Source organism: Sciurus vulgaris (genome assembly GCF_902686455.1).
Source record: "Sciurus vulgaris genome assembly, chromosome: 7".
Lineage (NCBI taxonomy): Eukaryota > Metazoa > Chordata > Mammalia > Rodentia > Sciuridae > Sciurus > Sciurus vulgaris.
In genome coordinates, this window is record NC_136467.1 from 145,350,005 (window position 1) to 145,371,743 (window position 21,739).

Here is a 21,739-nt window from a genome sequence, read left to right on the forward strand (position 1 = left end):
CTTTCTCTTTTTTCCTTCCTTTCTTTGTGGTGCTGGAGATTGAATCCAGGACCTGATGCATGCTAGGGACCTCCTATCATTGAGCTATATCCCCAGCTGTTTCGGTTTCTTACACTGGCATCTGAGCTATGAACACAATTTATCATGCAATCACAAATTTTTTTCCATGAAATTAACTCAGGATAGATGGGAGTGCCTGCTCCTTTGGAAATGGAATATATTCCTTTTCTCTTCCCCAGTGCTTGCTTCTAAAATTCCCTCCTAATTAGTTTCATAAATTTAAGGCAAATTTTCAGGTCACTTGATGGTATAATTACTAAAGGCTTTTGGTGTATATGTACTAGGAGTATTATCTTAAAACCTTTTGATAGAAAGTCAGTTATTTAAAAAAAATCAACACACATCTATCACTTTTACCTCTATGCTTAAAGCAATGATGTGAGTTGAGAAATTTGGTCCTTGTTCTCTTGGCCCCCCAGAAGAAGCATTCCCTAAATATGGCTTTGAATTTTCCAGTTGCATACAGAGTTTTCCTGGGCATTGTACCCTGCTATAGTTTTCTTGTTAAGGACATCCTTAACTTTAATACAATGTTTGTGCTCTGTATTTTCTTCTTAAAAGAGGAATAAGATGAACACAGTGCAAGTTATGGCCCTTGTATGTTAAGATGAAACAGTTTCCATAGAAACTCCAGTATGAGGCTCTGTGGTCCCTCCTGACCTAGACACTTGTGTTTCTCTTTCTTCCACCTCTCCCTCTGTGACTACTACAGCATCTACCTCAGCTACCTCTTCAACCATGGTGAATTCAACTCCATTGGGCTGTTGTCGGGCCATAGCCTCCAGTTTAAGGCGGTACTCTTCTGCTTCTTGCTCTTTCTTTAGGAGTTGGTGTCGATATTCCTGTGCTCTTCGATTGGCCTCCTGGAGTTGCTGCTGTCGTAACTCTCTTTCTCTGCCTTCCTTGCCTTCTTCCACACTGTTTGTCATCTCTTCCATCCTTGGTTTCTTTGCCAGTGGTAACTTCTCTACTACTTCTTCTTCTTCAATTGCAGTCTCTTCTGCAACCTGACCAGCAGGTACAGTTAGAACTTGCTGTCCATCTTGCATAGTTACAATAAATGGTTGGCCAATGGCTCCAGCAGGGATTGCAGTTTGGATATTACCCAGAGGGACTCCATCAGTCACTATGGTGATGACTCTTTGGCCTCCACTCCCTACCACTTGCTGGATCGAAGAGTCAACAAAATTTCCTTGTATGATTTCCTCTGAATTAGCTGAGGTTGTTTTGGTGCTGGTTGAAGAAACAAGGCTAGCAAGGTTAACAACCTCTCCGGAGGTGAAGATGAATGGAGCAGCCACAGTCACAGGGTTAGTCACAGAGCTGGCTCTCTCAGGATTAGCATTCACCTGATTCTGCATTGCTTCCTGAAGGATGACCAAAATCTCAGCATTGTTTTTCTCCAGGGCTATGTCAAAGGCAGATTTATCAAATTTGCTGAAAGCATGGACATCAGCTCCATATTTGATGAGTAACTCTACCACATCCCGATGGTGGTGCTCTGTGGCCCAATGCAAAGCTGTCATCTTCAGCATGTCCTTGGCATTCACATCTGCTCCATTCCTAACAAGCAGTTCCACGATGTGTGCATGTCCATCAGCTGCAGCCATGTGCAAAGGGGTCCTGTCCACTTTGGTCCGGGCATCCCTGCTAACGCCTGCTCGAAGGAGCACTTCCGCTGTGGAATAATGACCATACTGGGCTGCAAGATGGAGGGGTGATGTTCCAAGCCAGTCTGTGGTAAATGGGGCACCGTTTGCCATTAATGTTCTCACTTCATCATCTTGGCCTTTTCTTGCTGCTTCTAGCAACCTCTTCCCCAAGTCCACCAAAGACATCTTTATGCATAAGAGCAAAAGTTTTCAGGTAGCTCCTCGTCCGGGACGCTGCCGGCTCCACTTTCACCGAGCCCGCCAGTTTGGTCTCATTTCCTTCTCCAATTAAGACTCCCTGTCAGTGACGGTTACTTTTTGGTCTTTTCATGTATGCATATTTTGGGGGCCTTTACCCCCCCCCCCCCCGTGGAGAAATGGAGGCAATCTGGTTTTAATTCTTGATCATCTTCACATTTCTCCTTTCGCTCCTGGTCCTCGTGGGGTAGAGTCTCCAAGCTGAGATGGAGAAGGCTTCTCCCCTCCAAGCCACAGAGGGCCGGTTAGTCTTGACTTCTAGAAGAGCAGCAGGCTGATATGCTGATGGAGGGCCGAGGAGACAGGGCTGGGGACACAGCTGCGCTCTCAGGTGCAGAAGTGACAGCACGGGCAACATCTGCCTGTGGCTCACAAGCTGACAGGGCACTGAAGGCAAACCACTCTCGACAGTAATGTTGTCATTGACAGTGAAATGCCGTTATCTTAAGTCAATGTACCAAAGTCAGCAGTCCCACGGGCAAGTTCTTGAAATAAAGAAGGCAGTTCCTGTTTTCTGGAAACAGCATCCATTCCCCAGTCCTTCAAATGCCCCCAAAAGGCCGGGGCTCCTCTGTCACCATTGTTTACACCATAGTCCTGCCATGCTCTGTCACCGTCCACTTGCCAGCTGGAGGGCACTGCTAGCCGTGCTGCTGGTGGCCCAGGGCCAGAGCTGGAAGAAGAGGTGGTGACCGTGGAGGCCTGGCCTCAGACACTTCCTGTTAGGACAGGCAGCCCCCACGTTCCAGGACAGAGCTTCAGCTTGTACCCGCCTAGTGCCATCCTGTGTCACCTGGTCAGTCCCTCCGTGCCTGGGGTAGTATGGAGGGACCTCCCTGCAAAACCATCACTATAATCTATGCCAACTCCCAGGCTGGCAAGGATGGCACGTGAAGGTGCCACTGGGGCACCTGAAGTATTTGGAAACCCTGTGGTCCCAGCACCAGGGAAGCCAGGCCTCCTTCACAGGCAAACACATCTCCTGCACTCACAACAACCTGCTGGGCCTGTCCCCAAGCCACCAAGTCCTGTCCCCAGAGTCTGGATGCCTTTCCCCTGCTCTGGGCCCACGGGGCTTGCCTCAGGGCCTGGCCCAAGCTCCGGCCTCCTTGGCCTCCCTGGCTGTGTGAACAGGCTGGTCAACGGCAGTGGGAAACAATGAGGGTTTGTGAGACCCAGGAGGAGGCAGAGGCTGCTGGCCTCCCTTCCCCAGGACCAGTGAAAATGAGAGAGAGAGAGGAAACAAACAAGAAAAATCAAACTGATAGAAATGGAGGTGCTCAAAGTCTTGCTTCGGCACCAGTTTAGAGCGGAGTCATCTGGTGGCAGAGGCAGCGTTATTACTTTTTGGAATAAAGGAGCTGCGGGCTGGAACCAGACGGGACCAGACTGATGACCGTTTGACCTCAAAACTGAATAATACCTGGCTTGCATTTTAAATCACCAAAGCATCTCTTTCCAACGTTTGACAACCTTCATTTTCCTGAATTGAGAACAACCGAGGTGGGGACTCAGAGGACGCGCCAAAAAGCACACTCACAGGTGGCAGTCATTCCCCAACACAGCCAAAAGGACTCCAGAGTTCGAGGACGCAGGTGGCGAGGCGAGGGCTGCTAAAGAGTGGGTAGGAAGGTCCGGGTTTTCAAAACGTCCAACGTGGAACAGACAGGGCGAAAGAGGGCGGATTTCTACCTGAAAGGAGCCCCCAGAGTGGGAAGCATGTGGTCAGAACTAAGCACACTTTAAGCTTTATTTTTATTTTATTGTCTTATTTCGGGTTTTATTATTACCATAAAATATGAGCTATATACTTCTAAATTTACTAGTAAGTTTTGCTAACATACATTCACATTTTTAGATAAGTTGGGTTTTAAAGTGAGGTTAAAAATAATACTAGTACACTCCTTGGCCTATACCCAAAGGACTTAAAATCAGCATACTACAGAGATACAGCCACATCAATGTTCATAGCTGCTCAATTCACAATAGCCAGACTGTGGAACCAACCTAGATGCCCTTCAATTGATGAATGGATAAAGAAACTGTGGTATATATATATATATACAATGGAATATTACTCAGCCATAAAGAATGATAAAATTATGGCATTTGCAGGCAAATGGATGAAATTGGAGAATATCATGCTAAGTGAGATAAGCCAATCTCAAAAAACCAAAGGACGAATGATCTCACTGATAAGTGGATGATGACAAATAATGGGGGCTGGGAGGGGTTAGTGTTAGGGTTACAGTTAGGGTTAGGGAGAGGGGCAAGAATGGAAAAGGACTGAATAGAGGGAAAAGAGGGGTGGGAGGGGTGGGGGGAAGGGAAAAAATAACAGAATGGAATCAAACAACATTACCCTATGTAAATTTATGATTACACAAATGGTACACCTTTACTCCATGTACAAACAGAGAAACACCATGTATCCCATTTGTTTACAATAAAAAAAATTTTTAAAAAAGAAAAAAATTTAAAAATAAAATTAATAATAATAATAATAATACTAGTAGCCAGGTGTGGTGGTGCACACCTGTAATCCCAGCGGCTCAGGAGGCTGAGGCAGGAGGATCGTGAGTTCAAAGCCAGCCTCAGCAACTTAGTGAGCCCCTCAGCAACTCAACAGGATCCTGTCTCTAAATAAAATATTTTTTTAAAAGGGTTGGGGTCCTGGCTCAGTGGTTAAGCACCCTTGGGTTCAATCCCAAGGTACCAATAATAATAATAATAACATTACAACTGCCACTACTGTCACCATTTAAGGGCTCCTGGGGATTGAAACCCAGGAGTGCTTAGCCACTGATCCACATCTCCAGTCGTTTTTATTTTATTTTGAGACAGGGTCTCACTAGGTTACTTAGAGCCTTACTAAGTTGCTGAGGCTGGCTTTGAACCCGTGGTCCTCCTGCCTCAATCTCCCAAGCCACTAGAATTACAGACATGTGCCACCATGTCTGGCAGTGGTAGAATCCTTGCTGGGAAGCTGATTTAGGGGCAGTTTGTGTAGAAGGTGGGGGTTGGTGGACTAGTGGGTGCCTTCCCTGTATTTTCTTTACAGTGCAGGAGACTGAACCCAGCCCTTTGCATGTGCCAGGCAAGCTCTCTACCTTTGAGCTATATCCCCAGCCCCCGAGCCTTCTCATAGTGGAGCTTGTGGTCAATGACACATATCTGACCCGAATTACCTAATCACCTTACCTGTTTCCATACATGTTTCTCAGTTCTGCAAGCCTCAAGAACAAAACCCATTATTTCCTTGAGTTATTCTTGTCGCTGATTTATTTGCCCCTGTGCAGTTCCTAACATATTACACAAAGGACAGGCTGAGGGGGGTACCTGCTCCAAGGACCTCTTCTCTTCTTCTTCTTCTTTTTTTTTTTTTTTTTTGGTATGGGAGATTGAACCCAGGGGTGCTTAACCACTGAGCCACGTCCTCAGCCCTTTTTTATTTTTTAGACATTCTCACTGGATCTCATTAAGTTGCTGGCTTTGAACTTGCAATCCTCCTGCCTCAGCCTCCCCAGTCACTGAGATTGCAGGCAGGTGCCACTGCACCCACCTCCAAAACCCTCTTGTGTGGAGAATGGTGACTTGTATCATGATCTCTGACTGCCTCATGGTTGCATTTGTGCTGGGAACTTCCTGTGCAAAGGCGCAGGTCAAGATTGCCCGGTTGCTATCGTGATGCCCAGCCTGTGGAGGCTCCATGCAAAGGTGTGGAGCTATTTCAGTCTGGACCTTGAGCTCAGGCACCAGCTCTCAGGGATAGGGAATTCTGGGCACAACAAGAAACCACAATGTCTCGGAAATTTCATTGTGACGTTCAAGTCTGTCTGCCTTGCAGAAACTTTCCCACAAATAACCTTTTGATGATAAACTGATATAATAAACCTGCTGAGCTAGTGGAGTCACTATTCCTCCATCACAGGATGGTGTCCCACCTGGTCCCAGCTTTCTCTCTATATGTGTTGGTTCGTCTTTCTCAATCCCCCATCACTCCTCGCCGGTTTCTGAATTAACGGCTGTGCTGGACGTGGTACTCTTGCTTATCACCAAACTCATGGTCCTGAAAGAAAATATGCTCCCCCGATTATGGGGAAAGATGAGAGTCATACAAAGTTAAATAGGGAGTTGGGCATGAGAGCTGGACTTGGTGCGCTACACCAGCTGGTTACGCTGTTATGTGCCAAGCACCAAAACTGCTGTCTTTAATCGTGAAACAGGCTTTTTTTTTTCTTTCTTTTATTCTTTTTGTGCAATGCTGGGGATCGAACCCAGGCCTGACGCAGGCTAAGCAAATACTCTACCTCAGACCTACACCCGTGCCCCTGAAACAGATGCTATTATTCCCATTTTACAGATAAGAAACCAAGCTCAGAGAAATTAACTTAGCCAAGACCACATAGCCAATAAACATGGGAGCAAGGTTTAAACTCAACCCTGCACAATTCCAAAGCCGAGGCTCTAACTCCTCAGTCAGAGGTGTCGGAAGCCTGCTGGAACACCAGCTACGTGGCCTTAACCAAGCTAAACATTCCGAGCCTTAGCTTCCTCCCGCACAAAATAAACCTTGCTAATGACATCCATTTTGCCTTGACTTCTAACAGCATCTTAATTTCCTCTTGGGGGAAATCAATCTCCTCTATGCTTAATTAGTGCATGTGGCACAGATAAAACTGGACCCTCCTCTCCAACCTCACAGGGGAAGCATGTGACCCAATATGGCCAATCAGGGTATTTCAGCCACTGACTCAGGGTTTAACTTTAGGGTAGTCCCATGACCCCAGCTCAGCTTAGGAGACTCAGCCCTATTTGCTAGACCCACTAGGAAGGAGTCGTCTTTTCCCTAGAAAAGAATGTAAAGCTAGAACAGTTGGAGGCTTTTTATTTATACCACCAGCACTGGAGCGCCTGCCTCAGAATCAGGCCTAAAACAGGGGGACAGAGTTGAAATCCTTGTGCTTCATGATTTCTGTGATTTCTTAAACTTATGGATTTTCAACTATTTGAGGCAAATTTTCTTCTTTTCCATATGCCAGTGTGAAGTAGGTTTCTCTCTCTTTCCACAGAAGTTCTGGTTAAAGCAATAGGTAAAATCCTCAGACCAGGGTCTGGCATATATTAAAATTCCACAAAATGTAGTTGTTATCAAGATATATCCCCAAAAGTGGGAAGAAGAAGGAGAAGGAGAAGAAGGGGTTGGTTTTGCTGGTTCCGCCTGAACAGGAGCACAATTTCTACCTGTCTTTCACCCCAGTTCAATAATTTGTCAGGGAGAAAGTAGCCATTGTCCTGATTGAATGTTGCAGCACAGCGTTGCTGAGGCTCAGCGCAGGCCCTGAAGCAATCTTCATTTCCACCCGAATGTTCTGCAGCTTCTGTTTACATCCTTCTTTAAGTTTGGAACATCCTGCAGATCAGATTTGAGTGAAAGTGGGACAGATAAGGGCCACCATGGAGGGCCAAAGGCTGGGACGATGACATAAACCATCACCCTCTATAGCACAGCACAGGCTTCCCTACCCAGTGCTCTGGTTCACAAGACCTGGCAAGAAACCGTGATAAAACCACAGAAGCAGAACATTTGCACAAGACAAAAGTGTTACCAGGGAAAAGCCTGAATAAACCCTCTAGCTTCACTTGTTCTTCGTGGACTTAAAAATTGCTAACTTTGGAGGTCACATGACCTGGTGCCTCCCACTAGCTCTGTTGTGGGTAAACCCTCGGATACACGGGTCCTGATGATAACGGTTGCCTAGGTTACTTTCAGGGACCGCTTTTGCTGAAGAACACCAACTCTTCACTTGGGTCTGAGATGTCTATGAGTGATAGGAGTGGGACCTGTCTTCATTATTGAGTCTGTCCCCTTCGCTGCCTTAACTTCTGTACCAGATTCTACTCAGCTCTGCATGGAGATGTCTTGGTTGCCCCCGGAGCTGGTATGTGTTTCCTTCTCCCCAACTTCCTGCTTTTGCAGCGGCTAGAGCAGCCCAAACAGCCCAAGGCCTTAAGCCTATCATAAAGCCCAGATGGAGCCAGGAGGCCGGGATGTTTGCACAGGGCGAGTGGGGCCCTGAGAGTGCAAGTTGACCATGACAGTCTCGTGTCTGAGTCTTCCGCGAGAAGAAGTGTCATTTGGAACCATTCCCCTGGCCATTGGTATCCAAGGTACGATCTCGTCACTGGTATTGAAAGTTTCATTTGAGGGAAAACCCTGCCTCTTGAAAGTGGAAAGCCATCCATCCAATCTCCCAACTGAACCAGCTAGAACTACGCCAGAGGGTCGGGACTGCTGTGCTCAGCCCAGACGTCAGCTCAGTGTTCTTGCCCACACCCACCTCTGTCGGCCTTCTGTGACCTGACCCTGAAATGTAGAAGGCCCCAAAGTCATTCATTTTCTGTTGGAGCTAGCAGCAGGGTTACTCGGTGGTGGATTTGGAAAATGACATCTCAGTAGCTGAGCTGATGTACTTTGTTGTTCCACACTTAACAGTCTCCATTCTTACCTCTCTGGGTCAAACAGTCAAACACATGGGTCCCTCAGGATCCACAGATGACTGGTTCCAGGACCTTCCATAGATACCCAAATCCAGATCCTCAAGTTCATTGTATAAAACGGCATAGGATTTGCAGAAAGCCTATACATCGTTCTGTACAGTTTAAATCATCTCTATGTTACTTATAATGCCTAACACAATGTAAGCACCATATAAATAGTTGTTTTATTTTATTGTTCAGTTGATTCAGGCAGAAGTTCTTTTTCTTGAGGTAGAAGAACAATCCACTTTCTGGAATTCTCTGGCCTAAGACTAGGGAGTAAGATACTGTCAAATCTGGGATTGTACAATTTGATAGAGAAATTTTTATCACTTTGGCTTAATGCTAGAGTTTTCTGGAAAACAAGGGAAACTGAGTTTGAATTTCCTTCCAGAATTTTCCTTCAGCCTCTCTGAGACCAGGTGTGGTGGCACACACCTATAATCCCAACAACTTCGGAGACTGAGGCAGGGAGATTGCAAGTCTGACACCAACCTGGACACTTTAGCAAGACCCTCAGCAACATAGCGAGAACCCCCATCTCAAAATAAAAAGAGCTGGGAATGTAACTCAGTGGTAGAGCACCCCTGGGTTCAATCCCCAGTACCACAAAAAAAAAAAAAAAAAGAAAGAAAAAGAAGAAAGAAATGAACAATAGAATATAAGCTATTGCATTTAAGAAATGATTCTATATCAAGATAAATTTTTATATAATAGGTTATTTTAATCTATTAAATTTATTATCAATTTTTTATTTAGTGGATAATAAATATTTTTATAATACCAAATTTAGTGACGCTGGACCTAAACCACCTCTTTCATCAATCCTAAGAAGGTCAGTTTTAGACCATGAGTGAACTGTACATAGAGACACAGGGAGAAGTATGTCCAGGGACAGTTCTAGTGTCCATGGTTCGGCGCCCGGTGGGATTCACTTAGAAGTCTTACAGGGTCAAGGTCATGGACTCCTCCCTGGCCAGCACTCTCCTCAGCCAAGTTTTAAAAGGGATTAGCTCAGCCTACAATTAATCCTTCCTTTGCCTTTGCCTTTTAAAATGGTCCGAATTAAGTTGGGCCTTCTTCCAATGAGTCAGACAGTGGGGGAATTTTCTTTCTATTGAGTTGTCCAGTCCCAGGTTTGAAGGTCTCACGCCCTAATCTTGGGCCAGTCATTTCACCTCCATGTCCAGACAGCTCCACTTAAAATGGAAGATGTTCACATTGACCTGAAGATTTAGGGAAGAATAACTTATTAATGACTTGAAAGCACTATAAATGATATAGAAATCTCTCCTCCAATAATGTATGAGAAACCTAAGTGAAGCAGGAGAGCCAAGTGCCATGGTGGAAATAAACCACGAAGGTGCCCTTTTGGCATTCTGTGAAATTTAAGACTTTGAGAGTGTCCTTCCAGGACAAGGTTTTTGCCAAAGGACAAGTACATCAGAGTAAGTGGACTCCTGGAAACTTGCTTTCTGCTCAATCCCCAATGGGTGCACTGCAACAATCTGGCATGATTTCAAAAGTCTGGGGTCTTCTCATTGCCTTTTTGACCACAAAGGTGGAAAGCAGGCTGAGGCAGAATGATCAAGAAAGCAAGTTCAAGGGCAGACTCAGCAACTTAGTGAGACCCTGCCTTAAAATACAAAATAAAAAGAGCTGGGGATGTAGCTCAGGGGTAAAATGTCTCTGGGTTCAATCCCCACTACAAAAAAAAAAAAAAATGTAGAAGGCAAAGTTTGCGCCATGAAACACGTTGGAGCGGAAAATGCGAAGAGCTTAGGAAGGTGTTTATCTAGAAACTGTAGCAGAGCATGTGGAAGAGGAGATGCAGAGGCCAGGGGACACCTGTCACCCATCCTAGCGTTTTGGAAAATGTGCATGTGCTGCTATAATCGGAAGCATTTCCAGATCAGAAGAGGCCAATTTGAGTCAACACTTAAAGGAGTGGTGCTTGCTGGCGCGGTGGACATTGTCCTGTGTTTTCACGCTCAGCATCTATACTCCCTTCCTGTGTTTGGGGAATTCTCCCCGCTTGCACATTTTAGCACGATGCGGAGTCTTCCATGCTGGAAGGTGGAAATGTAAGTTACTCCCTTTCCCAGGAAACAGACCCAGGACAGAGGCTCCTCCAGACAGAGGCTTCAACCCTGGACCTTCAAGAGAACCAGTGATGAAAAGGAGCCAGAAAGAATTCTCTCTGACAGTGGCAGAGCATGCAGAAGTTCAGCTTCTTGAGCACAACCAGAAGGGCACCCTTCCCATCCAGAGAGAGCAGGGTCCAAGCCCGGTGATGGCTGCTACGGAGGCTTTCTTTCTACAGCAGTGTTTGAGCCTTGCTATTGGCTGGACATCTCAGACCTGATTTTAGGAATATTCTGTGAGATATCCAGTTTTCTTTCCCTGCTATTTATGATTTAATGTGAACATCTGAAGACACATACAAGGGTAGAAATAATAATATAATGAACCCTCTTTATCCCCTGATTCCCCACCCCCTACTCTTGTCAGTATAGACGTTACTATAAAAACTCACACTTCGTAGTTGAACAACTCAGTGTGTTTTGGTAAATTTCTAAAGATGTCCAGGCATTACTGAAATCAAGTCCCATTTTTGCCTTTCTTTTGTTTTACCATCTTCAATGAATCTGCTACATGCATAACTCAGTAGAACGATCACACGACATACGGAACAGTTCTCTTCACCCAAAGAACTCAGCTCCTGCTCTACAGCCACACCCTCCCCAGCCCCTGATCCCTAAGAACCACTGATCTGTTCTCTGCCTTTTATTTTTTCTAGAATGTCTTATAAATGGAATTATACATAGGTGACCTTTGGGGTCTGGTGTCCTTACTCAGCATGTCTTTGAGATTTGTCTGAGTTCTTCCATTTATCAATAGCCCATTCCCTTTTATTGGTTAGTACTGGGTTGTATGGATGTACCCGTGTTTATCCATTTTAGTGGACATTTGAGTTGTTTGCATTTGGCAGGGGGGGTATGAATAGACTTGCTAGCAAATATCTCTTTAACAAATTCATTTTTCTAATTTAACCAGCCAGAGTTGGTTTCAGAGCCAGGTTTCTGTTGCCTGCAAGGAAGAATCAGACTGCTATTCCTCTGTAATCAGAATATCCCCAGATCTCAGCTGAGGGTACAAACAAGATTCTTTTGCCACTTAGCCACTTAATAGTGAAATGGTCCACACCTGCATAACTGCAGAATCCCAGGTTTGCCTTGGTTTTGATTTTTTTTCATGGGGCACAGGCATCCCCAAGCCCCTAGGGCTCTGCCACTGCCCATCTCAGCGAGATGACTCCACCCACCCATGGCTCACCAGTCTCCTTGGGCAACTGGTCTGATTTTATGCCTATTGTTTTGCCTTTTCCAGGATGGGACATAAACAGAATCATACAGTATGTAACCTTTCGATCTGGCTTTTTTAATTTAATGCTTTTGGGATTCACCTATATCATGGTTTATGTTATTCGTTCATTGCTTTTCATTGCCGGGTAGTGTCCCACTATAAAGCTGTACCACAGTTCATTTATGCATTCACAGTTTATGGCCATTTGGGTTAAACCAGGTTTGGGCAATTAATACAACTGCTGTAAACATTAGACTTCAGGTATTTCTGCAGATGTATGTTTCCATTTCTTTTTGAAATACTCCAAAGTGAGCTTGATGTGTCAAAGTGGATCCAGATCAAAATGTAACATCGAAAACAAACTTTTTAGCAACATTTTCCAATAGTACTTTCTGCAATGTTGAAGATCTTTTATAAATCTGTGCTTTCAATACAGCAACCACTAGCCACCTGTGGCTATTGAGTCATGAAATGTACTAAGAACTCAATTTTAAATATTATTTATTTAAATTTTAATTTAAACTTAAGTAGCCACATGTGGCTAGTGGCTACCATATTAGTGTACTTCCAGATGACAACATAGAAGAAAATCTTTGTGGCTTTGATTTAGACAAAGATTATTTAAGATACAACTCACAAGCTTTAAACAATAGTAACTGATATATTGGGCTTTGTCAACATTTGTAAATTTCTGCTTTTTGGAAGAGATAAGAAGGAAAAGACAAGTCACAGATAGAAAAAATATTTGCAAATCATGTATCACATCAGGGATCCTCACAAATTGAAGAGAAGAAAATGAAATAATCCAATGAAAATGTAGACAAAATAATGGAACAGATACTTCACCAAACAAATATGGACAGCAAATAAGTGCATGAAAGTTGTTCAACATTGTTATTCATTAGAGAAATGCAAATTAAAACTGCTTTCAGGGAGCTTAACACCTGCTTGGGGAAGAGAAATTTTCATCAAATAAATGGAAATGCATTTGAAATCTCAACAAGGGTAACTGTTGGTACTGTATCAGGGACAGGCGTCTCACCTAGTGGGTGGGAAGGAGGCAGGGTCAGAGAAGGTTTCTCCCAGAAGGTGGATCTGAGGGAGGAGGAGAAAAGCCTTTGTTTTGTAAGGGCAAGACCATCATGAAATTAAGCTGGAGTTAAGAGAAAGACACAAAGGATGGTGGCTGATGGTTTAAGAGGAAGTGACCTGATCCTGGTGCGTGTGTGTGTGTCTCAGGAAAGGCAGGGGTTGGTCCTTCCAAGCCTGGAAGAAGGGATGGGGCTGAACTTAATGGAATACAATGTCCCAGAAGTGGGTAGAGGGCCTCACAGTGGGCCTGTGGACCTTGGAAGGTGGTGATAAGGGGCTGGGTCCCCGCTCCTCCCTCAAGCTTATGGTAATACCATAAGCACAGAAAGGAACGGAACACAACTTTGAGAGGAGGTCTATGCGGTGGCTTGGACTCTTCTCTCTGGAACCAAAGCACTTAGGTCCACATCTCACCTCTGATTGACGGCTTTATGCCTGGGGAAGTTACTGGCCTTTCCCGAGCCTCAGTCTCCCTGTTGTAAAGTGGGGGTGGTAGTACCTACTTCATCATGTGGTGAGGAAGATTTAAATTGGTCCATACATGGCAAGCTCTTAGAAATGCTGGGCCCAAAGTAAGAACCACATTCAGGTTGGAGAAAAAGTAACGGCCAGATGTGAGTGGCCACCGGACTCCAGGACAACCTGCAGGAGTGAGAGGGGACTCAGAGTGGGTGGACTTTCCAGCCAAACTGGAACATGATTGAAATTTGAGTTCGGGGTAACACACACACACACACACACACACACACACACACACTTCAGTGTAAAATGTTTTGTCCCCAAGTTCCCAGATCACATCCCTTTCTGGCCCAATGGCAAGTCCATAACCAATTCCATTCTAGGAAAAGCTGTGCAGATAAGCCTCCATCGACGAAATAGAAGTCTCCGAGCCCCTGGAAGGATCTCAGGCGCCAGAATCCTGCAAGTCAACCGCCCAGTGGGGCAGGGCGCGTTCATGGTTGGGTTGGAGAGGTTTGGATGGGCTAGTCTGGGACCCGACTCGCCATCATTTAAAACAGTTTCAGGGAAAATGACCCCAATTTTGGGAATGCTCTATCCCGACCTTGTGGGATACAGCTATTGGCTCGAGAGGAAGCCAAGAAAGGGGCAGAGCTGGACAGTGAAGACCAAGCAGGTCCCGCGTCCTGCTAGTCCTCCGTGGCGCAGAGAAAGGAAAACAAAGAGACAGTCGAGGGACGGGACGGGCGCCCCTCCTGGGAGCGACAGGGGCCGGGCTCCCCGGCAGGGGCCGCTGCAGCCAGTCCGGATGCCGAGGCTGGGCCCGCGGCCGCCGCGTCCCGCTTCCGCCCTCCGGCCTGGCGCAGGTGCGTCCCCGCGGGCGCTGGGCCCGACTCTGCGGCCGGCGCGGCTGGGGCTGGGGTCCGGCGGTGGCCGGGCTCAGCGGCTGCGCGCCAGGTCCCGGGTCCCTACGGCGCGCAGGCGCGGCCCGCAGGGCTGGGGGCGGGACCCCGGGGACCGCGGTAGGGGGCTTGGAGCGCGGCCGCGGGCTCGGGGTCGCCCGGGGCGTGGGGACCCGCGGACTTCGGCCGGAGCTCCCCCGGGGAGGCGCAGGGCGCGGCGCGGGCGGGCCCAGGCCTTCGGGGCGCGGCGCCGGGGAGACCCGGAGAGGGCCGGACCGAGACCGTGTCCCTGGCGCAGGTGGGCCCGCCGGGAGGAGCCGGGCCGAGCCTCCCTTTTGAGAAGGGATCTTTCAGAGCAGCCAGGCTGGTGGCAATGGATAGGGAGGGCGTCCTTTCGGGGCGCAGTGTGACGGTGGGGCCATCAGGATCTGCCGACCAGACAGGCCGCCGTGTGGGGGAGGCAGGGAGGGGTTGGGGCGAAGCCACTGAGCGCAGGATGGTCAGTGAGGCTTGGGGAGAGGAGGCTTGGGGACACTTGGGCACTCAGGCCTGCGGGCGGGGGTGGGAGCTGGAGAGCCAGGGGCAGGGATGCAGGACAGGAGATCCAGAGTGGCAGGTCCAGAGAGGCAGAAAGCCAGGGCAGCGTGGGGCTGTCGCTAGGGGAAGCACATGTTTCCCAGAGGTGATCAGTGGGGACAAAGACTGGACCATTAGGTTTAGCACGGTAGGGGTTGCTGGTGCTGGTAAACACGTGGGGACTGGTGTATTGCATTTATGTAATTCAAAGGTGTCCTTTCTTTATCCCTTACAAAACATTATTTACTCTTTCCCCTCAACTTTGTATCCTGGAGGTCTCTATCAGAGAAGAGAGAACTTTCTGGGCTGTACGTATGTGTGTGTGTTTGGTACCAGGGATTGAACCCAGGAGTGCTTAACTGCTGAGCCACATCCCCAGCCCTTTTTATTGTTTATTTTTATTGCTTATTTTGAGACAAGGTCTTCCTAAGTTGCTTAGGGCTTTGCCAATACAAGTAGCAAAGTGAAGCATCCTAACCATTTTTAAAGGTACTGTTAAGTGGTGTTAAGTATATTCATATTGTTGAGCTACCCATCTCCAAAACTTTTCATCTTGTGAAACTGAAACTCTAAACCTGTTATTTTGAAGTATTTACATACAGTAAAATTATCCCTTTCTTAGTCTGAGTTTTGAGTTTTGATAAACACAATTATGTAACCGCCACCATAGTCATGATGTAGGACATTTCCGTCACCCCATCCCCTCCTGCCCCTTTGTAATTATTCAAGCCCCTTCTGATGGCCTGAGATATATTTCCTGTCCCCACAGTATCGTTTATTCCAGAATGTACAAGTAGAATCATACATTCTTTTTCAAAGCAGTCATGGAGCATGCTGTGAGTGTGACCTCATTTATTGAACAAATCCCCTACGTAGAGTCATTTAAGTTGTTTCTGGACTTCGTTGTCAACCACAATAGTCTGATATCCATAGATAAGTCATTTGGGATTGATCCAGTGTCTTTGTGTTTGTTCTGCTTTTATAAAATTCCTCAAGGTAGATAAGTGCTCTGTGCCTCAGTATTCACAGGCCTTTGGCACGATGTCATCTTAGTCCTACTTGTTGTCCTGGTAAACATCTTCCCTGCCTAGTTCAGTTCTCAGAAATTGCATCCTAATAGAAACTACTTTGATCAAAAGTTTAGAGGGATTTTGAAAAGGTTTTTGTACTTTTAAAAAAGCAGCATGAATTCTCGCATTCAGCCTCTTCACAAGCCTCCAAAGCAGCCATTCTCAAACTGGAGGGGTCTCCAGGTCACCTGGAAGTGGTCCAAGGGCTCCACCCACAGTGTCTGACTCAGTGGTCTGGGTGGAGCCTGAGGCTTTGCATCTCTTACTAGGTCTTGGTGACCCTGCTGCTGATCTGATACCTCACTCTGAGGGCCACTGCTCAGAGCACCTCTGAATGTCTTGAGCGGTGCTCCAGAGCACAAATTGGAAACAGTCAATTCAGAGGATGAATATCATGAAGACCTGCATCTGAAACTAAGGATTTTTGTTGAGGATGTTATCTGACTCACAATGATTCCTCTTAAGATTTTTTGGTTTTGTCATAGTGCTGTTTTGTTTTTTGGGTTTTTTTTTTTTTTTTTTTTTTTTTTTTTGCATTTAGTATGGTGTTCAATAAATCACATGTAGTAGTCAACACTTTATTATAAAATAGGCTTCCCGCTGGGTGATTTTGCCAGCTGTAGGCTAATGTAAGTGTTCTGAGCATGTTCAAGGTAGTTAACCTTGAACCTGTGATGTTCTGCAGATTAGGAATATTAAATGTACTTTTGATTAACAGTATTTCTACATTGGCACATAACCCCATTGTTGGTCAGGGAGCATCTGGGTCTGTTTAAATACATATAAGAGTGCCCTCAACAAGATACACACACACACACACATATGCAAACACATATAGTCGAATGATTTCTGATTGTTTCTATTTTGCTTTCTGATTTTTCTAAAGCCTACCTGGAGAATTGGTACTTCAAACAAAACCTGATGCGACCCCTCCAGATTGTCCCCAGCCGGTTAATTTCCCAGCTGTGTTATGGATTGAGCTCTCCAGTTTCCCCTCAAAGCAAGATTTGCCTAACGATGGCTCGTCCAAGTTCAAGTAAGTCATTTAGTCCTCCGTCTCCTCTCCAGTGGACTGTGAATTTCCTGAGCTTTCCTACTGTTCTAGGGGTCTGCCCATAATAAAGTAGGTGCCAGGCAAGACTTTGGACAGAGCCACCTTGTCCTCTTTTGGACAGGTCCTTCCTAGGCAGACTCAGAGCTTTGTCTTAACGCTCAAGTTAAGTCCGTTCGACATGTTGCTGCTTCTCCCAAGCTGTTGCATTTAAGCTTGAAACACATGATTTGTTGGTTTGCAGTGCTGGGGATGGAAGTCAGGACCTTGAACATGCGAGGCCAGTCCCAGTTCATAATTTCTATTTTAAACTCCTCACCTCTCTGCAGAAGAGAAAAACTGGTGATTGTCCTTGAGAGCAATATGAGATTCGATTTTCTACTGGACATTTCTACGTGATATTCTTCATATCCGTACTTGACAAAAATCTGCAGGTTAATGTATCTTAACCTATAGGGAGGATGGAGGCTAACACATTTTTATAAATAAATGATCCTTAGGTGAGCCTATAAACAGAGCTTGAATATACCATTTAAAGACCACTATGAACTCTTTTTTGCCTTATTTTTCACTTTTGAATAACTTTCCCTGCTACCATGAGTCTGCTCAGATATAATGATGCCTACTTCCATTTTGCCCAGTATCAGGAATAGAAAAGAATTTTAAAAAACCCAATTCTACTCATCTACCTAGCCCTTTGGTGCAGAGCAGGCTACAGGCTACTGGAGTCTGTGGAAGATTCCGAAGCGTGTACCTGACTTTGGCCCAAAGTGGGTCTTCTGTGTTTGTAACCACGAACAAGTAGGCATATCTGCCTTTAGCAAGTGAAAACGTGTTTTTCGTGTTTGTTTTGTTTGCAATGCTGGGGCCTCGTGCGGGCCAGGTGAACACCCTGCCACTGAACTGTACCTCTAGCCCCAGAAAATGTACTTTACAAAATTTCACACCACATTAACATTACAGCATTTCATATCCTGTTTTCCAAGAACCAAACCTAGGCTGAATTTTTTATTTGCTTATATAGTTGCTTAATGTGGTACCTTAATAGAAGTCACCCTGATCTAGGAATATATTTTTCAGGAAATAACAGTTTCCCTGGATGGTGGAAAGACCTTTCAGGCTGGGGAGAGTTTCAGGGGTGAATTTTGAAGTCCTTAGGGACATTCGTAGGGGCTGAACCCAGGACTGTGCAAGCAGTTCCTAGGAAAGCACTTGCCCGTTTTCTCATTAATGTACTTGAGCATTCTTCTTCCAGGAGGTTAGATTAGAGTAGAAACGAATTTACTCAGACTGGGTTGCTTTTCCCAGATTCCTCCTGGCTTGGTAGCTTTAGTAACCAGTGGGTCTTATTTTTCTCTCTGGCCTGTCTCAGAAAGGGGTGTGAGGCCAGCCACGGCTGTAGTATGGCCGGCTGGCAGGGTAGTGGGTTGGTTTCACCTGAAGACGGCAGTGTGCCTGAGCCTTCTTGGTTTCTTTCAGCCTGCCACTGCGGGGAGCAGGCCCAGGGAGCCAGGGGAGCAGGGAGGCTGGAGAGGGGCTGCACCACCCGGGCTCTGTGTGTCTAGGGTCTGCTTGACTCTCGGCTCCCTTTTCCCAGTGGTCTGCTGTGGGGCAGAGAGGAGGGGTGGGGAGAGGGACTGGGCCTTTCCTGAGGTTGGCTGGGGCCCAGGAATGTGTGTGGCTTGACTTACGAGGGTCGAGGTCCCATCCCTCTCTAGAGGGAGTGATCAGTATGAAAACCAGTGGCTTCTGCTCTTCCAACTGGTGATGCAACATGAGCTCACGTTCGCCTTGAACAGTCAAGTCCCCAGTCCCACTGTCTGCCTCGCCCTCACCTAGATGGTTCCGTCTCTCAGGGGACACTCACTTGGTAAAGGTTTGATGTTGACTGACATCACCTCAGGAGGGGACGCCCAGGATACCTACCTGCTTGGGCAGCTGAGGAACTGAGTTCCACTGTGGATGAAATCTTTCGCGCTTCTGCACAGGTTGGCCACTCCTGGAAGCCCTCCGTGTCGGGGGCGTACCCTGCTTCTGTGACCATGCCTGCCATGGGCGAAGCTGGACCAGCACTGGCTTCTCCCTCGGGGAGGGTGGAAGAGGGGCTCTCTCTCCTCCTCCTGGAAGCCGTGCCCAGCTCTCTACCCTCCAGGCCTGGCCTGCCACGGCGACAGCAATTGTCCCTCACAAGGGCTACAGGGCTACGGCGCCCGGGGGAGAAGAGCGTTGGTCAGCCACAGGCAGTGCCCTGGTCCACAGCTCTTCTCCCGTCTGCTGCCCAGGAGGAGCAGCCGCAGCTGCCCCGTCAGCTCCGAGTCTGGCTCCTGACCCTTATCTGGGATGAGGACATTCCTGGGGGAAAGATGCCACCTTGTGATCTACACAAAGCGCTTGGTGGTTAGCCCCGGGCACAGGGCCCTGGTAACACGAGCTGCCCTGGGACCAGGCAGGAGGGGCTGCCTGGAGGTACCGAAAGGCCAGGCTAAATCTGTGCCGAGGCTGCCTGCTGGTGCGCCATTCCCTTCTCGTGCCACGGCCTCTGGTGGCAGAGCCTGGCTCTTGTTGAGCTGTGCGGGAGGTGGTCGGGTGGCCATGCTTGGGCAGGGTGCTCGTTCCCAGGGGAGGGGGCCTTTGTCCTCAGCTGCGGTCACTGTGCTGAGGGGAGATGGAATGAGCAAGATTCCCGCAGGGAAGGTGGATCTGGGGAGGAACTTGGGGCTTTGGGCCCAGTGCCCCTCAGCTCAGCCTCACACAAACACACACGCTTGTTTTGACTTTTATGAAGGGAGACGGGTTCCTATCCGTGGGTCTTTTTTAAAATCTGCAGAGAAGCTCAGCTCTGAGAAGGCCCATTGTACATGTCAAGCAGCTCAGGAAACCGAGTCTCCCAAAGGGCTGGGTCGGAGGCAAAGCTGAGTGTGCCCAAAGCCCCTGCTTCTCTGAAACGCCACACACTCACCTCGCGGCCGTGTGACACAGCGACTTCACGATTGACTTTTATGTGAGCATATTAACGTATAATTTCATACAAGGTCAAGTTTCAAAATATAGCCAGCTGATTCGGGATGCACGTCCAGATGGTACCTGGATCAATACCGACTTTGCTCTCTGCTCAGATATGGCTGATTTTAGGACCTGTTTCGCCAAAGCAAAGCACATCGTCGTCATCTCGGGGGCTGGCATCAGTGCTGAAAGTGGGGTGCCAACGTTCCGAGGAGCGGGAGGCTACTGGAGGATGTGGCAAGCCCAGGTTGGTAATGTTTCCAGAACATTAAAAAGTTCTAACTAAAGTTGGAACAGAGTTTGACTCAGAACCTCTACCGGTGCCTGAGATGCAGAGGGAAACGATTTGAAATTAATTTTGACTTTTTCATCCTGTTAATTTTGGCATCAACATAAAGTCCCCACGATGAAGATCTCAAATGTAAGTAGTCACTTTCCTTACCTTCTACGTATAAATTGATTACAGAAAAGTTTTCCTAGTAATTACATTAAAGTAGCATTTGAAAATTTTGTTAGCCCAATTCTTTATTTTTCTAAAGAACTGAAATTAAGTTTTTCACATTTTTAAAGTTTCTGTGACATGTTCATATTGAAAGTTGAATTGTTGGAGGCTGAGGGCTTAATGCTTAAATGTTTTTTTTGTTTTGTTTTGTTTTTTGGTACTGGGGATTGAATTTAGGGATTTAACCACTAAGCCACATCCCCAGCCCTTTTTTATATTTTATTTAGAGAAAGAGTCTTGCTGAGTTGCTTAGGGCCTCACTAAGTTGCTGAGGGAGGCTGGCTTTGCATTTGTGATCCTCCTGCCTCGACCTCCTGAGCCCCTGGATTACAGGCATAATCTGTAATCCCAGCTTATTACTTAAATGTTTAAGTGAAGGCCATTAGAATATAACTTCTATGAGGGTGTAAATGGATCTGGGGTTTTTTGTTTATTTTTTGTTGAGATATACATGTAACAAAAGTCACCGATTCTAAGCATATGATTCAATGAATTTTAGCAAATGGATATAGTTGCGTGGCCAATTCTGTGATTACAACATAGAACGTTTCGGTGACACTCAGCTCTCTGTTATCATGATGAATACCTGAGATAATCAACTTAGAACAGGTCTATTTGGACGGCTGGTTTTCGGAGTTTTCAGGCCTTGACCGTTCGGGGATTCGGTGCTGTGGGCATCACACGGTGGAGCAAAACTTCTCACCTCCTGCTGGGAAGCTCCAGAGAAGAGGAAGAGCCCAGGGTCCCTCGGTCCCCTTCATGAACATGTCCCCAGTGACCAGATCTCCTTCTAGGCCCCAGCTCTTGAAGGTTCCACCACCCAGTAGCACCAGGCTGGGGGCCATGTCTTCAACACATGGGCCTGTGGGCGATTCCAGATCCAAACTAGAGCACCATTCCTCCAGAATATTCCATCATGACCCTCTGCCTTCCGTCCCCTCCCATGGCCCTGGCTTGGGAAGGTCAGTCTTAGCAGAGAATTCTGTCTGTTTTACTTGTCCTGGTCCCAGAACTCTGGTGTATTTTGTGGACTTAATAGATTTTTAGTTGGTTTAGTCATAAACTGCAGCTTCGAGACATTTCCATTCTTAGTAGGCTGGCGGCTACTCACTGTAGGGAGGTCAGTGAACTAGCCCTTACCTTCCTCTTCGAAGTGTCTGAGGCTGGCAGATGTCACCTCCCAGGCCTGGGAGCATCCCTTGGAAGGC

The 21,739-nt window shown here is 46.9% G+C and overlaps 2 protein-coding genes across 3 annotated transcripts in view; one reads left to right on the forward strand and one right to left on the reverse strand.

Annotated features, from left to right (window-relative positions):
- Positions 1-200: 200 nt before the first annotated feature.
- On the reverse strand, positions 201-2,068 carry LOC306666802 (GA-binding protein subunit beta-2-like). The gene has a single exon (XM_079149076.1). It carries the CDS (start codon positions 1,896-1,898, stop codon positions 663-665), a length of 1,236 nt encoding a protein of 411 aa, XP_079005202.1. The 5' UTR covers positions 1,899-2,068; the 3' UTR covers positions 201-662.
- Positions 2,069-14,167: 12,099 nt separating this feature from the next.
- SIRT5 (sirtuin 5) overlaps positions 14,168-21,739 on the forward strand; it is a 31,692-nt gene continuing 24,120 nt past the window's right edge. The window contains exons 1-3 of one of the 2 annotated variants that reach the window (XM_079147322.1): positions 14,168-14,293; positions 16,862-17,011; positions 20,143-20,276. In XM_079147322.1, coding sequence (XP_079003448.1) covers positions 14,236-14,293; positions 16,862-17,011; positions 20,143-20,276 — 342 coding nt within the window. In that variant the 5' untranslated portion in view covers positions 14,168-14,235. Of the gene's footprint in view, positions 14,294-14,495; positions 14,628-16,861; positions 17,012-20,142; positions 20,277-21,739 lie in introns of those variants that run through there. The other variant, XM_079147323.1, reaches the window with a different exon arrangement.